Here is a 15,407-nt window from a genome sequence, read left to right as displayed (position 1 = left end):
GCAGGCCTAACAGCATCTGTGGAGAAAGAAACAGAGGTAAGGTTTCGAGTCCGTATGACTCTTCTTCAGAACTAAACAGAATGAGAAATGTGATTAAATTTATACAGTTTAAGGGGGGAGTGGAGCAGGTGAAGCTGGATGGGTCAGCAATAAATGGGGGCTAAAGAGAGATTGACAAAGATGTCATGGACAAAAAGACATGGGAGTGTTAGTGGTAGCGGTAAGGGCTAAAGAAGGTGCTGATAGTGGCATGAAGGTAAGAAAGCAGAATGTGTGAATAGTAGGACAAGGGTCAGCACTCTGCATAAGAATTGACTTGGGTTTCAGTACTGCTCAGACTGAGAGATATTTATTTGAGAGATATTTGAGATATTTGAGAGATATTTATTTGTGTCCTTTTCTCTTGATACAGTGTTTTTCTGATTAGGGAGAGTCAGAGGGCACCCAAAAGCTTTGTGCTGACCCTCAGCCACCATCACAAGACCAAGCACTTCCTGGTTGTCCCGGTAATTTCCTTCTTTAGAATTATTTGGTCATATTCGGTTAAAGGCTTCTTCTGCACGTGATCCAACATTGATCATAATCTCCAGAAACCAAATGGACCTCAGGTTGACCAGAACTATTCATCCAGCAGTTCACAGACACAACGAGTCCCCAGCATGGCTGAGCAGAAGGAATATGCATTTGCACAATGACATTTGGTAGTTGCAGCGCTCACTGCTCAGGGGGGGTTTGTAGCTGCACTGGGGCAGTATCCCAGTGAGTGTCAGAGGGCTGAACTTTACCCTGCGCAGGCCCCATCCGATCAGGCATGAAATCACGTGAGATGATGTCGGGGGAGCATCCCAACACCGTCCCACGCTCGCGCAACAGTTCAGTCGGCTTGGGCGCGCAAAGCTTGGAAGCGTTTCCCGCCGACGATTAAGGGGGTAATTAAGCCCATTAATGGTGCAATTGTCTGTTAGTTTTAGAAGCCCATCCAACCTTACGGCTGGAGGAGGAGTGAATCAGCCAGGCCGCTGCATTTTTCATCAAACCACATCCACGGGCAGGATGAGATTGCTGCGATGAAATGAAATATTAATAAATTGCAGTGATGGCATTTTCATTAGTTAAATTTTCAGGTGACTGATTATGAAGCAGTAACAATTTTTCAGCTTTTGAAACCTTTATTTTTTGCTGTTTAAAAATGCATAACTGTCTGGCCGACTCACCCTCCCGACAAACAGAACGTTGCACAGGGAGCAAAAAATCCTAGATAATTGCACCATTAATGGGCATAATAGCCCTCTTAAATGTCAGGGGTGCATTCTTTCGAATATAGCAGTCTCTCGCCCACCGACAAATCGCACAGGTGCGAGACGACATCAGGACACATGCCGGGCGTCTTCAGGCGCTTTAGGACAGTCGAGTGGGTTGGGCACGCACCTGCCGCTCAGTGAAAAATTCCAGCCAGTGTGTGTACAACTGTACTCCAGTGAGTGTCAGTGTGTGTACAACTGTACTCCAGTGAGTGTCAGTGTGTGTACAACTGTACTCCAGTGAGTGTCAGTGTGTGTATAACTGTATTCCAGTGAGTGTCAGTGTGTGTACAACTGTACTCCAGTGAGTGTCAGTGTGTGTACAACTGTACTCCAGTGAGTGTCAGTGTGTATACAACTGTACTCCAGTGAGTGTCAGTGTGTGTACAACTGTACTCCAGTGAGTGTCAGTTTGTGTGCAACTGTACTCCAGTGAGTGTCAGTGTGTGTACAAATGTACTCCAGTGAGTGTCAGTGTGTGTACAACTGTACTCCAGTGAGTGTCAGTGTGTGTACAACTGTACTCCACTGAGTGTCAGTGTGTGTACAACTGTCCAACAGTGAGAGTCAGTGTGTGTGCAACTGTACCACCAGTGAGAGTCAGTGTGTGTGGAACTGTACCACAGTGAGAGTCAGTGTGTGTGGAACTGTACCCCAGTGAGAGTCATTGTGTGTGGAACTGTACTCCAGTGAGTGTCAGTGTGTGGGGAACTGTTCCCCAGTGAGAGTCAGTGTGTGTGTAATTGTACCCCAGGAAGAGCCAGTGAGTGTGGATCTGTACCCCAGTGAGAGTCATTGTGTGTGGAACTGTAACACAGTGAGAGTAAGTGTGTGTGGAGAACTGTACCCCAGTGAGAGTCAGTGTGTGTGCAACCGTCCACCAGTGAGAGTCAGTGTGTGCATCAACTGTACACCAGTGAGAGTCAGTGTGTGTGGAACTATACCCCAGTGAGAGTCAGTATTTGTGGAACTGTACCCCCAGTGAGAGTCAGTGTATGTGGGACTGTACCCCAGTTAGAGTTAGTGTATGGGGAACTGTACCCCAGTGAGAGTAAGTATGTGTGGAACTGTATTCAAGTGAGAGTCAGTGTTTGTGGAACTGTACCCCAATGAGAGTTAGTGTGTGTGCAACTGCACCCCAGTGAGAGTCAGTGTGTGTAGAACTGTAACACAGTGAGAGTTAGGGTGCGTGGAGAACTGTGCCCCAGTGAGTGTCAGTGTGTGTGCAACCGTCCACCAGTGAGAGTCAGAGTGTGTGGAACTGTACCCCACTGAGAGTCAGTATTTGTGCAACTGTACCCCCAGTGAGAGTCAGTGTATGTGGGACTGTGCCCTAGTGTGAGTCAGTGTGTGCGGAACTGTATTCACGTTTGAGTCAGTGTATGTGGGACCGTACCCCAATGAGAGTCAGTGTGTGCGGAACTGTATTCAAGTGAGAGTCAGTGTTTGTGAAACTGTACCCCAGTGAGAGTCAGTGTGTGTGGAACTGTACCCCAGTGAGAGTCAGTGTGTGTGGAACTGTACCCCAGTGAGAGTCAGTGTGTGCGGAACTGTATTCAAGTGAGAGTCAGTGTTTGTGAAACTGTACCCCAGTGAGAGTCAGTGTGTGTGGAACTGTATCCCAATGAGAGTCATTGTGTGTGGAACTGTACCCCAGTGAGAGTCAGTGTGTGTGCAACCGTCCACCAGTGAGAGTCAGTGTGTGCATCAACTGTACCCCAGTGAGAGTAAGTGTGTGTGGAACTGTACCCCAGTGAGAGTCAGTGTGTACGGAACTGTATTCAAGTGAGAGTCAGTGCATGTGGGACTGTACCCCAGTTAGAGTTAGTGTATGGGGAACTGTACCCCAGTGAGAGTTAGTGTGTGTGCAACTGCACCCCAGTGAGAGTCAGTTTGTGTAGAACTGTAACACAGTGAGAGTTAGGGTGCGTGGAGAACTGTACCCCAGTGAGGGTCAGTGTGTGTGCAAACGTCCACCAGTGAGAGTCAGTGTATGTGCAACTGCACCACAGTGAGAGGCAGTGTGTGTGGAACTGTACACCAGTGAGAGTCAGTGTATGTGGGACTGTACCCCAATGAGAGTCAGTGTGTGCGGAACTGTATTCACGTGAGAGTCAGTGTGTGTGGATCTGTACCCCACTGAGAGTCTTTGTGTGTTGAACTGTAACCCAGCGAGAGTCAGTGTGTGTGGGGAACTGTACCACAGTGAGAGTCAGTGAGTGTGGAACTGTTCCCCAGTGAGAGTCAGTGAATGTGGAACTGTTCCCCAGTGAGAATCAGTGTGTGGGGAACTGTTCCCCAGTGAGAGTCAGTGTGTGGGGAACTGTACCCCAGTGAGAGTCAGTGTGTAAGGAACTGTTCCCCAGTGAGAATCAGTGAGCGTGGAACTGTTCCCCAGTGAGAGTCAGTGCGTTTGCAACTCTACCCCAGTGAGAGTCAGTGTGTGTGCAACTGTCTAACTGTGAGAGTCAGTGTCTGTGGAACTATACTCCACTGAGAGTCAGTGTTTGTGGAACTGTACCCCAGTGAGAGTCCGTATGTGTGGAACTAAACCCCAGGGAGAGCCAGTGTGTGTGGATCTGTAACAAAAAGAGAATTACCTGGAAAAACTCAGCAGGTCTGGCAGCATCGGCGGAGAAGAAAAGAGTTGACGTTCGAGTCCTCATGACCCTTCGATAGAACTTGAGTGAATCCAAGAAAGGGGTGAAATATAAGCTGGTTTAAGGTGTGTGGGGGTGGGGGGGTGGTTGGGTGGGGAGAGAGAAGTTGGGGGTGGTGGTGTGGTTGTAGGGACAAACAAGCAGATCATTAAAAGATGTCACAGACAACAGAACAAAAGAACACATAGGTGTTAAAGTTGGTGATATTATCTAAATGAATGTGCTAATTAAGAATGGATGGTAGGGCACTCAAGGTATAGCTCTAGTGGGGGTGGGGGGAGCATAAAAGATTTAAAAATATTTAAAAATACTGGAAATAGGTGGGAAAAGAAAAATCTATATAATTTATTGGAAAAAAACAAAAGGAAGGGGGAAGAAACAGAAAGGGGTGGAGATGGGGGAGGGAGCTCAAGACCTAAAGTTGTTGAATTCAATATTCAGTCCGGAAGGCTGTAAAGTGCCTAGTCGGAACATGAGGTGTTGTTCCTCCAGTTTGCGTTGGGCTTCACTGGAACAATGCAGCAAGCCAAGGACAGACATGTGGGCAAGAGAGCAGGGTGGAGTGTTAAAATGGCAAGCGACAGGGAGGTTTGGGTCATTCTTGCGGACAGACCGCAGGTGTTCTGCAAAGCGATCGCCCAGTTTACGTTTGGTCTCTCCAATGTAGAGGAAACCACATTGGGAGCAACGAATGCAGTAGACTAAGTTGGTGGAAATGCAAGTGAAATGCTGCTTCACTTGAAAGGAGTGTTTGGGCCCTTGGACGGTGAGGAGAGAGGAAGTGAAGGGGCAGGTGTTACATCTTTTGTGTGGGCATGGGGTGGTGCCATAGGTGAGGGTTGAGGAGTAGGGGGTGATGGAGGTGTGGACCAGGGTGTCCCGGAGGGAACAATCCCTATGGAATGCCGACAGAGGGGGTGAAGGAAAGATGTGTTTGGTGGTGGCATCATGCTGGAGTTGGCGGAAATGGTGGAGGATGATCCTTTGAATGCGGAGGCTGGTGGGGTGATAAGTGAGGACAAGGGGGACCCTATCATGTTTCTGGGAAGGAGGAGAAGGCGTGAGGGTAGATGCGTGGGAGATGGGCCGGACACGGTTGAGGGCCCTGTCAACGAACTGTACCCCAGTGAGAGACTTTGTGTGTGGAACTGTAGCCCAGCGAGAGTAAGTGTGTGTGGGGAACTGTATCACAGTGAGAGTCCCTGTGTGTGGAACTGTACCACCAGTGAGAGTCAGTGTGTGTGGAAATGTGATCCAACGAGAGTCAGTGTTTGTAGAACTGTACCTCAGTGAGGGTCAGTGATTGTGGTACTGTACTCCAGTGTGAATCACTGCATGTGGAACTGTACCCCAGGGAGAGCCAGTGTGTAGAGATCTGTACCCCAGTGAGAGTCTTTGTGTGTGGAACTGTAACCCAGTGAGAGTCAGTGTGTGTGCAACTGTCCAACTGTGAGAGCCGGGTCTGTGGAACAGTACTCCACTGAGAGTCAGTGTTGGTGGAACTGTACCACAGTGATAGACAGTGTGTGTGGAACTGTACCCTAGTGAGAGTCACTGTGTGTGCAACTGTACCAACAGTGAGAGTCAGTAAGTGTGGAACTGTTCCCCAGTGAGAGTCAGTGTGTGTTTAATTGTACCCCAGGAAGAGCCAGTTTGTGTGGATCTGTACCCCAGTGAGAGTCAATGTGTGTGGAACTGTAACACAGTGAGAGTAAGTGTGTGTGGAGAACTGTACCACAGTGAGGGTCAGTGTGTGTGCAGCCGTCCGCCAGTGAGAGTCAGTGTGTGCATCAACTGTACACCAGTGAGAGTCAGTGTGTGTGGAACTGTACCCCAGTGAGAGTCAGTATTTGTGGAACTGTACCCCCAGTGAGAGTCAGTGTGTGTGGAACTGTACCCCCAGCGAGAGTCAGTGTGTGCATCAACTTAAACCAGTGAGAGTCAGTGAGTGTGGAACTGTACCCCCAGTGAGAGTCAGTGTGTGTTTAATTATACCCCAGGAAGAGCCAGTGTGTGTGGATCTGTACCCCACTGAGAGTCTTTGTGTGTGGAACTGTAACCCAGCGAGAGTAAGTGTGTGTGGGGAACGGTACCACAGTGAGAGTCAGTGAGTGTGGAACTGTTCCCCAGTGAGAGTCAGTGTGTTTGCAACCGTCCACCAGTGAGAGTCAGTGTGTGCATCAACTGTACACCTGTGAGAGTCAGTGTGTGTGGAACTGTACCACAGTGAGAGTAATTGTGTGTGGAACTGCAACACAGTGAGAGTAAGTGTGTGTGGAACTGTATTCAAGTGAGAGTCAGTGTTTCTGGAACTGTACCCCAGTGAGAGTTAGTGTGTGTGCAACTGCACCACAGTGAGAGTCAGTGTGTGTAGAACTGTAACACAGTGAGAGTTAGGGTGCGTGGAGAACTGTACCCCAGTGAGGGTCAGTGTGTGTGCAACCGTCCACCAGTGAGAGTCAGTGTATGTGCAACTGCACCACAGTGAGAGTCAGTGTGTGTGGAACTGTAACACAGTGAGAGTTAGGGTGCGTGGAGAACTGTACCCCAGTGAGGGTCAGTGTGTGTGCAACCGTCCACCAGTGAGAGTCAGTGTGTGTGGAACTGTACTCCACTGAGAGTCAGTGTTTGTGGAACTGTACCACAGTGAGAGACAGTGTGTGTGGAACTGTACCCCCAATGAGAGTCACTGTGTGTGGAACTGTACCCCAGTGAGAGTCAGTGTGTGTGGAACTGTACCCCAGTGAGAGTCAGTGTATGTGCAACTGCACCACAGTGAGAGTCAGTGTGTGTGGAACTGTAACACAGTGAGAGTTAGGGTGCGTGGAGAACTGTACCCCAGTGACGGTCAGTGTGTGTGCAACCGTCCACCAGTGAGAGTCAGTGTGTGTGGAACTGTTCCACCAGTGAGAGTCAGTGTTTGTGGAACTGCACCACAGTGAGAGTCAGTGTGTGTGTAATTGTACCACAGTGAGAGTCATTGTGTGTGGAACTGCAACACAGTGAGAGTAAGTGTGTGTGGAACTGTATTCAAGTGAGAGTCAGTGTTTCTGGAACTGTACCCCAGTGAGAGTTAGTGTGTGTGCAACTGCACCCCAGTGAGAGTCAGTGTGTGTAGAACTGTAACACAGTGAGAGTTAGGGTGCGTGGAGAACTGTACCCCAGTGAGGGTCAGTGTGTGTTCAACCGTCCACCAGTGAGAGTCAGTGTGTGCATCAACTGTACACCAGTGAGAGTCAGTGTGTGTGGAACTGTACCCCACTGAGAGTCAGTATTTGTGCAACTTTACCCCCAGTGAGAGTCAGTGTATGTGGGACTGTATCCCAGTGAGAGTCAGTGTGTGTGGAACCGTATTCAAGTCAGAGTCAGTGTTTCTGGAACTGTACCCCAGTGAGTGTTAGTGTATGGGGAACTGTACCCCAGTGAGAGTCAGTGTGTGAGGAACTATATCCCAGTGAGAGTCAGTGCGGGTGCAACTTTACGCCAGTAAGAGTCAGTGTGCGTGGAACTGTACCCCAGTGAGAATCAGTGTGTGTGGAACTATACCCCAGGGAGAACAAGTGTGTGTGAATCTGTACCCCAGTGAAAGTCTTTGTGTGTGGAACTGTAACCCAGCGAGAGTAAGTGTGAGTGGGGAACTGTACCACAGTGAGAGTCAGTGAGTGTGGAAATGTTCCCCAATGAGAGTCAGAGGGTGGGGAACTGTTCCCCAGTGTGAGTCAGTGCGTTTGCAACTTCACCTCAGTGAGAGTCAGTGTGTGTGGAACTGTACCACAGTGAGAGTCACTGTGTGTGGAACTGTACCACCAGTGAGAGTCAGTGTGTGTGGAACTGTACCACAGTGAGAGTCACTGTGTGTGGAACTGTATCCCAGTGAGAGTCAGTGTGTGTGGAACTGTACTCCAGTGAGGGTCAGTGATTGTGGAACAGTGCTCCAGTAAGAATCACTGCATGTGGAACTGTCACCAGTGAGAGTCAGTGTGTGTGCAACTGCCTAACTGTGAGAGTCAGTGTCTGTGGAACTGTACTCCACTGAGAGTCAGTGGTTGTGGACCTGTACCACAGTGAGAGACAGTGTGTGTGGAACTGTACCCCCAGTGAGAGTCACTGTGTGTGGAACTGTACCACCAGTGAGAGTCAGTGAGTGTGGAACTGTTCCCCAGTGAGAGTCAGTGTGTGTGGAACTGTTCCCCAGTGAGAGTCATTGTGTGTGGAACTGTACCCCAGTGAGAGTCAGTGTGTGTGGAACTGTCCAACTGTGAGAGTCAGTGTGTGTGGAACTGTACTCCACTGAGAGTCAGTGTGTGTGTAATTGTACCAGAGGAACAGCCAGTGAGTGTGGATCTGTACCCCAGTGAGAGTCAGTGTGTGTGGAACTGTAACACAGTGAGAGTAAATGTGTGTGAAGAACTGTACCCCAGTGAGAGTCAATGTGTGTGCAACCGTCCACCAGTGAGAGTCAGTGTGTGCATCAACTGTACACCAGTGAGAGTCAGTGTGTGGAACTGTACCCCAGTGAGAGTCAGTATTTGTGGAACTGTACCCCCAGTGAGAGTCAGTGTATGTGGGACTGTACCCCAGTTAGAGTTAGTGTATGGGGAACTGTACCCCAGTGAGAGTAAGTGTGTGTGGAACTGTGCTCCACTGAGAGTCAGTGTGTGTGTAATTGTACCCCAGGAAGAGCCAGTGTGTGTGGATCTGTACCCCAGTGAGAGTCATTGTGTGTGGAACTGTAACACAGTGAGAGTAAGTGTGTGTGGAACTGTATTCAAGTGAGAGTCAGTGCTTGTGGAACTGTACCCCAGTGAGAGTTAGTGTGTGTGCAACTGCACCCCAGTGAGTGTCAGTGTGTGTAGAACTGTATCACAGTGAGAGTTAGGGTGCATGGAGAACTGTACCCCAGTGAGGGTCAGTGTGTGTGCAAACGTCGACCAGTGAGAGTCAGTGTGTGCATCAACTGTACACCAGTGAGAGTCAGTGTGTGTGCAACTGTACCCAACTGAGAGTCAGTATTTGTGCAACTGTACCCCCAGTGAGAGTCAGTGTATGTGGGACTGTATCCCAGTGAGAGTCAGTATGTGCGGAACTGTATTCAAGTGAGAGTCAGTGTATGTGGGACTGTACCCCAGTGAGAGTCAGTGTTTGTGCAACTGTACTCAAGTGAGAGTCATTGTGTGTGGAATTTTACCCCATTGAGAGTCAGTGTGTGTGGAACTGTAACACAGTGAGAGTAAATGTGTGTGGAGAACTGTACCCCAGTGAGGGTCAGTGTGTGTGCAACCGTCCACCAGTGAGAGTCAGTGTGTTCAGGAAGGGAGCAGATAATTTATTGAAAGTCAGTATTGAAGAATGGGGGTGGGTGTTTGCAATTTAATTTTGAGTATGTGAGAATGGATCATAATTGTTGTCAGATAACTGACTCTTTCTTTTTGTTTGGGTTTGTGCTCCGAGTGAAGGGCTCTGTGGGTCAGTATTGGGTGGGTGTTCCCCTGGGGGGAGGGAGCCAATCAGCCCTGGCTTTGTAGGCACCCCAATCCTGGTAACAGCTTAAATGACAGCTCCCAACCAAGATTTGCAATTGGTCAGGGGTGAGGCATGGATACCAACCAATAGCATTGTGGGAAGCAGAGCAATCTTTGGAGCAGCTTTTAAATGTCTGTTTTCTCTCTTGGGGCAGTGCGAGGAAGATGGTCAAACATACTTCACTGTGGACACTGGTCAGACAAAATTCACTGACCTCATTCAGCTGGTGGACTTCTATCAGATCAACAGAGGTGTTCTGCCATGTAGCCTGAAACATTATTGTACCCGTGTGCCACTGTAACTGTGGCATTTGCCAACCAGACATCAAACACTGCCTTGCATACCTGCCCTATTTATGCACTTGCTACCTGGTTCCTTAACCCCTGCTCTCGATGATTCACTGGTTAATCTGCAGAGTTGACTCACCCTGCGGTTACAGTGGATGTGAAGGAATATCTCGTTCTCACCTGTTGTTCAATTTTTAGACAACCTTTTGAAGGACTTCACTTTTTTTAAATGGTTTCAGGCCTCACCTTGCTACATATCTAGGCAGTTCCTCAATCTGGAGATTGAGGAGGTAACAGGGATTGGTCCTTTCTGAAAGGCGGTGTGATTCAGGGTCACAGGACAAACACTGCTTTTAGAGTAGGAAAATAAGTCATTTGATAATTAAAAGCATTACTTAATCAGAGGACCGTCTCCTGGTAAGGAGGGTGAGACAATACAGGAGCCCACAGTTCCAGTGCAGAGGTTACAGTCATGTTAACACACTCTCATGTATGTAACAGATCATGTCATTACCCTGATGAAAAGCACACAACACATTGTGGCCAATCACTCACACCCTGCACTAGTCACATATCTCATTATCAAATCCCAAATCAGTCAATCATTCTTATCCAGGGGGTCTCCCAAAGAATACAGCTCTCTTGATTCACACATGCAGTCAGTACCAGGCGGTAATGAATTTCTCCGCAGTGTTACTCTTACCTGTAAACATAGAGACGAGTTTAATCTGATAGTCAGCATTGTGAAATCAGAACTGCCATAAACAGTGTGTGGATTTCTCTTGCACACAGCTGCTGAATTTGACTCCATAAACAGTGCCTGTCGACAAACCAACACCTGAAAGACTTGCTGTAATTGAAGCAAATTAATTGTAACAGTAATTAGCCAATCTGTGAAGAGTCACCAGAGCAATAGACAGACTGAATTTTCACCAATTCCCATTTAAGATTCCTGACCAAAGCAACTGAAATATATTTCCCAGAGAGTGTCCAAGGGTTCAGAGACCGAGGGGTGAGAATGACCAAAGGTGCAGAGAGTGACCGAGGGATGAGATTGACCAAGGGTATGGAGAGTGACCGAGGGCTGAAAGTGACTGCGGGCACAGACAGTGACTGAGGGATAATATTGTGTCCAGGGGGTGGATCGAGGGTGAGAGTGACTGAGGGATAATATTGTGTCCAGGGGGTGGATCAAGGGTGAGAGTGACTGAGGGATAATATTGTGTCCAGGGGGTGGATCAAGGGTGAGAGTGACTGAGGGATAATATTGTGTCCAGGGGGTGGATCAAGGGTGAGAGTGACTGAGGGATAATATTGTGTCCAGGGGGTGGATCAAGGGTGAGAGTGACTGAGGGATAATATTGTGTCCAGGGGGTGGATCAAGGGTGAGAGTGACTGAGGGATAATATTGTGTCCAGGGGGTGGATCAAGGGTGAGAGTGACTGAGGGATAATATTGTGTCCAGGGGGTGGATCAAGGGTGAGAGTGACTGAGGGATAATATTGTGTCCGGGGGTGGATCGAGGGTGAGAGTGACTAGGAGACAGAGAAGGACAGTGTGACTGGGGATGGAGAGGTGTCACTGGATCTATAAAGAGAGAGTAACTGCTGATGCGTGGAGGGGCCAGAGAGAGTGGGCAGGGGGAGGATAGGTGACCAGGATCAGTCAAGTTTATCCTGTGCTATTAATTAATTGTATTTAGTTCTCTGCACTGTGTAGGATTAACGGGGTTTAATGTCACACTGGCTGGATTCTTATAGATTTTAGAGTGCTATTGATTTTGTAGGAAGTATCCTGTAAATGACCCCAGTCTGACTCTTGCTCAGATATAGACCTGAGCCTTTGTAGGTTCCACACTCAGCGATGGACTCTGCTCTGTTCCAGGTGTAGAGCTGGTCAATATTTCTAATTTTAAAAAAAATTCTTTCATGGGATGAGGGCATCACTGGCAAGGCCAGCATTTGTTGCCCATCCCTAATTGCTTTTGAACCGAGTGGCTTGTGAGGCCGTTCTAGAGGGCAGTTAAGAGGCAACCACATTGCTGTGGACCTGCAGTCACATGTAGGCCAGACCAGGTAAGGATGGCAGATTTCCCTAGAGGGGTTTTTATAACAGCACCATTACTGAGACTTACTTTAAATTCCAGGTTCTTTATTAGTTAACTGAATTTTAAATTCCACCAACTGGCATGTTGGGATTTGAACCCATCTCCCAAGGCAATTACTGAGCCTCCAAATTACTAGCTCAGTGACATTACCATTACGTCACCCTGCCTCCCCTCCCCCTCCCCCTCCCCCTCCAATGTTCTTCCTTTAAGCCAGTTAAAGATGTCTTCACATAGTGAACAGAGCATCAACACTCATCACTCCTTCCAACTGTTTTTGTACATTTTGTGTTATAAAACTTGACAAAATAAAATTCATACAAGTCTAGTCTGGAACAAAGTGAGAACTCAAAGTCATAAAAGCTTTTAAAATAACGTATTATTGTCTTTAGTTGTCAGAGTTTAATTTGTTTCCGACAATCAGTCACTGAGGCTTTGTAAGGTTTCAGTAGTGCAGTTTCATTCCAGGAGTTTAATTTGTGGCCTATATCCCCCTCCTGGCTGCAGGAACTATCAGTATGAGAACAACAGAAATGTGACTCTGTCAGGGTGCCCAGTAGACAGAGGTTGGGAATTTCCTCTGTTAGTTCTGTTGCTTTGCAAGCTCAGATCATTGTCAATATCCAAGGTATCCAAATCAGGGTAAACAAGGAAACAGCAAAGACATACCAGGATATTTCTTCTCTGGGTTTTAAAATTTAAATTGTCAACTCATTTAGGCACATCAAGCACATCAACATGCCTTAAAGATCCACAATGCAAAGCAGAAAATGTGGAGCAGGTCTCATTGAGAATCTTTTTTCAAAATTCCTCAAAAGATTGTAATTAATGCACCAGAAAATGGCTTTGTTTATTGTTTTTCATAGTTTGCCATTGTGAGATTTGAACTCTTGATCTTGGGGTTATAAACCCAGTACCATAACCACTTGGCTATTTAGGCCAAGCTATGGCTTTGTTTATGCTGCATCTAAAAATCTTCCTCAGTGATCAGAGACCACCTGAGGCAAATAAGGATCAAGTGGAGGAAACTCGTGTCTCAGAGATCAGGGTGTGATCAATGCTGTAGGAATTGCCAGAGCTGAGGGTGTGGTCAGTGCTGTGGGCATTGCCAGTGCTGAGGGTGCGGTCAGTGCTGTGGGCATTGTCAGTGCTGTGGGCATTGCCAGTGCTGAGGGTGTGGTCAGTGCTGTGGGCATTGCCAGCACTGAGGGTGTGGTCAGTGCTGCAGGCATTGCCAGCACTGAGGGTGTGGTCAGTGCTGTGGGCATTGCCAGTGCTGAGGGTGTGGTCAGTGTCAGAGAGAGGGTTTGATGAATAATAATATAAGAGCAAATTAACTCAGCTTTAATGTAGCTCAGGATGTAACTCACTCTTTTAAACTGGGTGTTTAATTTGAACCCAGATTCCATGTGTAGCTCAATGTTGAAGCGCTGGATAGTCGAAGCCTCCCGTTTACACATGATTCACTGTCAGGTCCTCCAGACCCCTCCCTGCACTGGGACAGAGTAAATGTGCCCGTTGATGGCCAACATTAGTGATGGCACTAATCTCGGGCTGGCAAGAATTACTTTCAGGCCAATAATAGGGAAAATGTTTATGCCATTTCCAATTTTTAACATGTAATTTAATTGGATAAAGGGTTGGTTTTGCCTCCATATATCATCAGCCCCATCAGCACTGCCTCTCCCTCACTGCCACCTTATTCACCTGCTTGAACTTTGGAATAGTCACATTTAGGACAAAGAAATTCTCTTGTAATAAAATAATGGGACAAAGTCTGTTTTCTCCCTAATTAACGACTCAGTAATTAAACCAAGGAGGAGAGAAGATTGACAATGAGTGAAAATTGTTACCAGAAAAAAACAGGCAAATGAGAAGTTTCAGAGGCTGATACTAGACCAGGTCACATGCTCTCCACCATTCAATGCTGCAACTCAGTGCAACTGAACCTCTTGTTCCCATATCAGGCAACATTCTTATGCACTAAAGCCCAACAGCGGCCTCAGTAGAAGCTCAGTCTCTCTACATGCTTGAGATTATCCATCCTGATGTCCAGTCCCATATACAGACTTGTGAGCAGCTATCCCTCATGTGGCTGTTTAGTGAGGAATAAACACAAGGGGTTGAGTCCAATAGAGACCAATGTTAACGAGCAGAATAGCAGGAGGTTTAGCAGGTTACTATCAGGACTATTCTCTGGGGTTTTTTTGTACAGGGGATGTGGGCTTCGCTGGCTGGGCCAGCATTTATTGCCCATTCCTCATTGCCCTTGAGAAGCTGGCGGTGAGCTGCCTTCTTGAACCGCTGCAGTCCCTATGGTGTAAGTACACCCACAGTGCTGTTAGGGAGGGAGTTCCAGGATTCTGACCCAGCGACAGTGAAGGAATGGTGATATATTTCCAAGTCAGGATGGTGAGTGACTTGGAGGGGAACTTCCAGGTGATGGTGTTCCCATCTATCCGCTGCCTTTGTCCTTCTAGATGGTAATGGTCATGGGTTTGGAAGGTGCTGTCTAAGGAGCCTTGGTGAGTTGCTGCAGGGCATCTTGTAGATGGTGCACACTGCTGCTACTGTGCACCAATGCTTGAGGTAATAAATGTTTAAGATGCTGGATGTGGTGCCAATCAAGCGGGGCTGCTTTATTTTATATAGATTGTGCAAATGTCTTGAGTGTTGTGGGAGCTTCATTCATCCAGGCAAATGGAGAGTATTCCTTCACACTCCTGACTTGTGCCTTGTAGATGGTGGACAGGCTTTGGGGAGTCAGGAGGTGAGTTATTTGTTGCAGGATTCCTAGCCTCTGACCTGCTCTTGTAGCCACAGTATTTATATGGCTAGTCCAGTTCAGTTTCTGGTCAATGATAACACCCAGGATGTTGATAGTGGGATTCAGTGACAGAGAACCTGGGAGTGCTGATTGGTTAAGCAGTAAAACATATATCCACTCCAGAGATTGCAGCAGCTGGCTGTGAGTTCCCTTATTCTGGCCCCATTTGTGTAGAATCACACACGTCCAGCTCTTTCTCCTCAGCTAGGCTTCTACTGAGGTTGCTGCAATCAACTGACATTGCCAAACCCCATCTGCAATTGCACAGTGCCAGCAGCACCTGAACATATGAGATTCAGAATGATCCAAGCAAAAATTATTGTACCCTTTTTAAAAATCCTTTACAATTCACCAGATGGATCCCACAGAAACAGTGCTGACCCCCTAGTGCCACTTGATTCTTCTCTAGCCCCTGTGCTCCAACACTGGGAGCCAGCATAAAGTTTAGAATAAAACTTAATTGAACAGAACTTCTGAAAAGACAGAGCTCAGATAAAGTGTGAAGATTTTGCATTCACTGAAATCATTAGGTTTCTTCATTGAACAAGTTTGAAGATTTTATTGAGGATAAATTTAATGTTTAAAATAACTGGAAAAGTGAATTGTCGCTGCTCACAGTGATATTATTACTTTAATGATGTGTTTGCTTTAATGGTTCTGCCATTATATCCAATGTTGTCATTTCCTCTCATTCTCTTTTCAGGA

General features: G+C 47.4%; 1 protein-coding gene across 4 annotated transcripts in view; it reads left to right on the top strand.

Annotated features, from left to right (window-relative positions):
- LOC121269076 (growth factor receptor-bound protein 7-like) overlaps positions 1–14,205 on the top strand; it is a 293,792-nt gene extending 279,587 nt beyond the window's left edge. For all 4 annotated transcript variants that reach the window (XM_041173519.1, XM_041173521.1, XM_041173520.1 and 1 more), the window contains 2 exons: positions 413–506; positions 9,639–14,205. In XM_041173519.1, the coding sequence (XP_041029453.1) occupies positions 413–506; positions 9,639–9,785 (241 nt within the window). In that variant the 3' untranslated portion in view covers positions 9,786–14,205. The remainder of the gene's footprint in view (positions 1–412; positions 507–9,638) is intronic.
- Positions 14,206–15,407: the final 1,202 nt, after the last annotated feature.

The sequence above is a fragment of the Carcharodon carcharias genome, chromosome 23 (assembly GCF_017639515.1).
Source record: "Carcharodon carcharias isolate sCarCar2 chromosome 23, sCarCar2.pri, whole genome shotgun sequence".
In the NCBI taxonomy this organism is placed as follows: Eukaryota; Metazoa; Chordata; class Chondrichthyes; order Lamniformes; family Lamnidae; genus Carcharodon; species Carcharodon carcharias.
The sequence above is the reverse complement of the archived record's forward strand: the minus strand, read 5'-3'. Positions and strand labels throughout refer to the sequence as shown.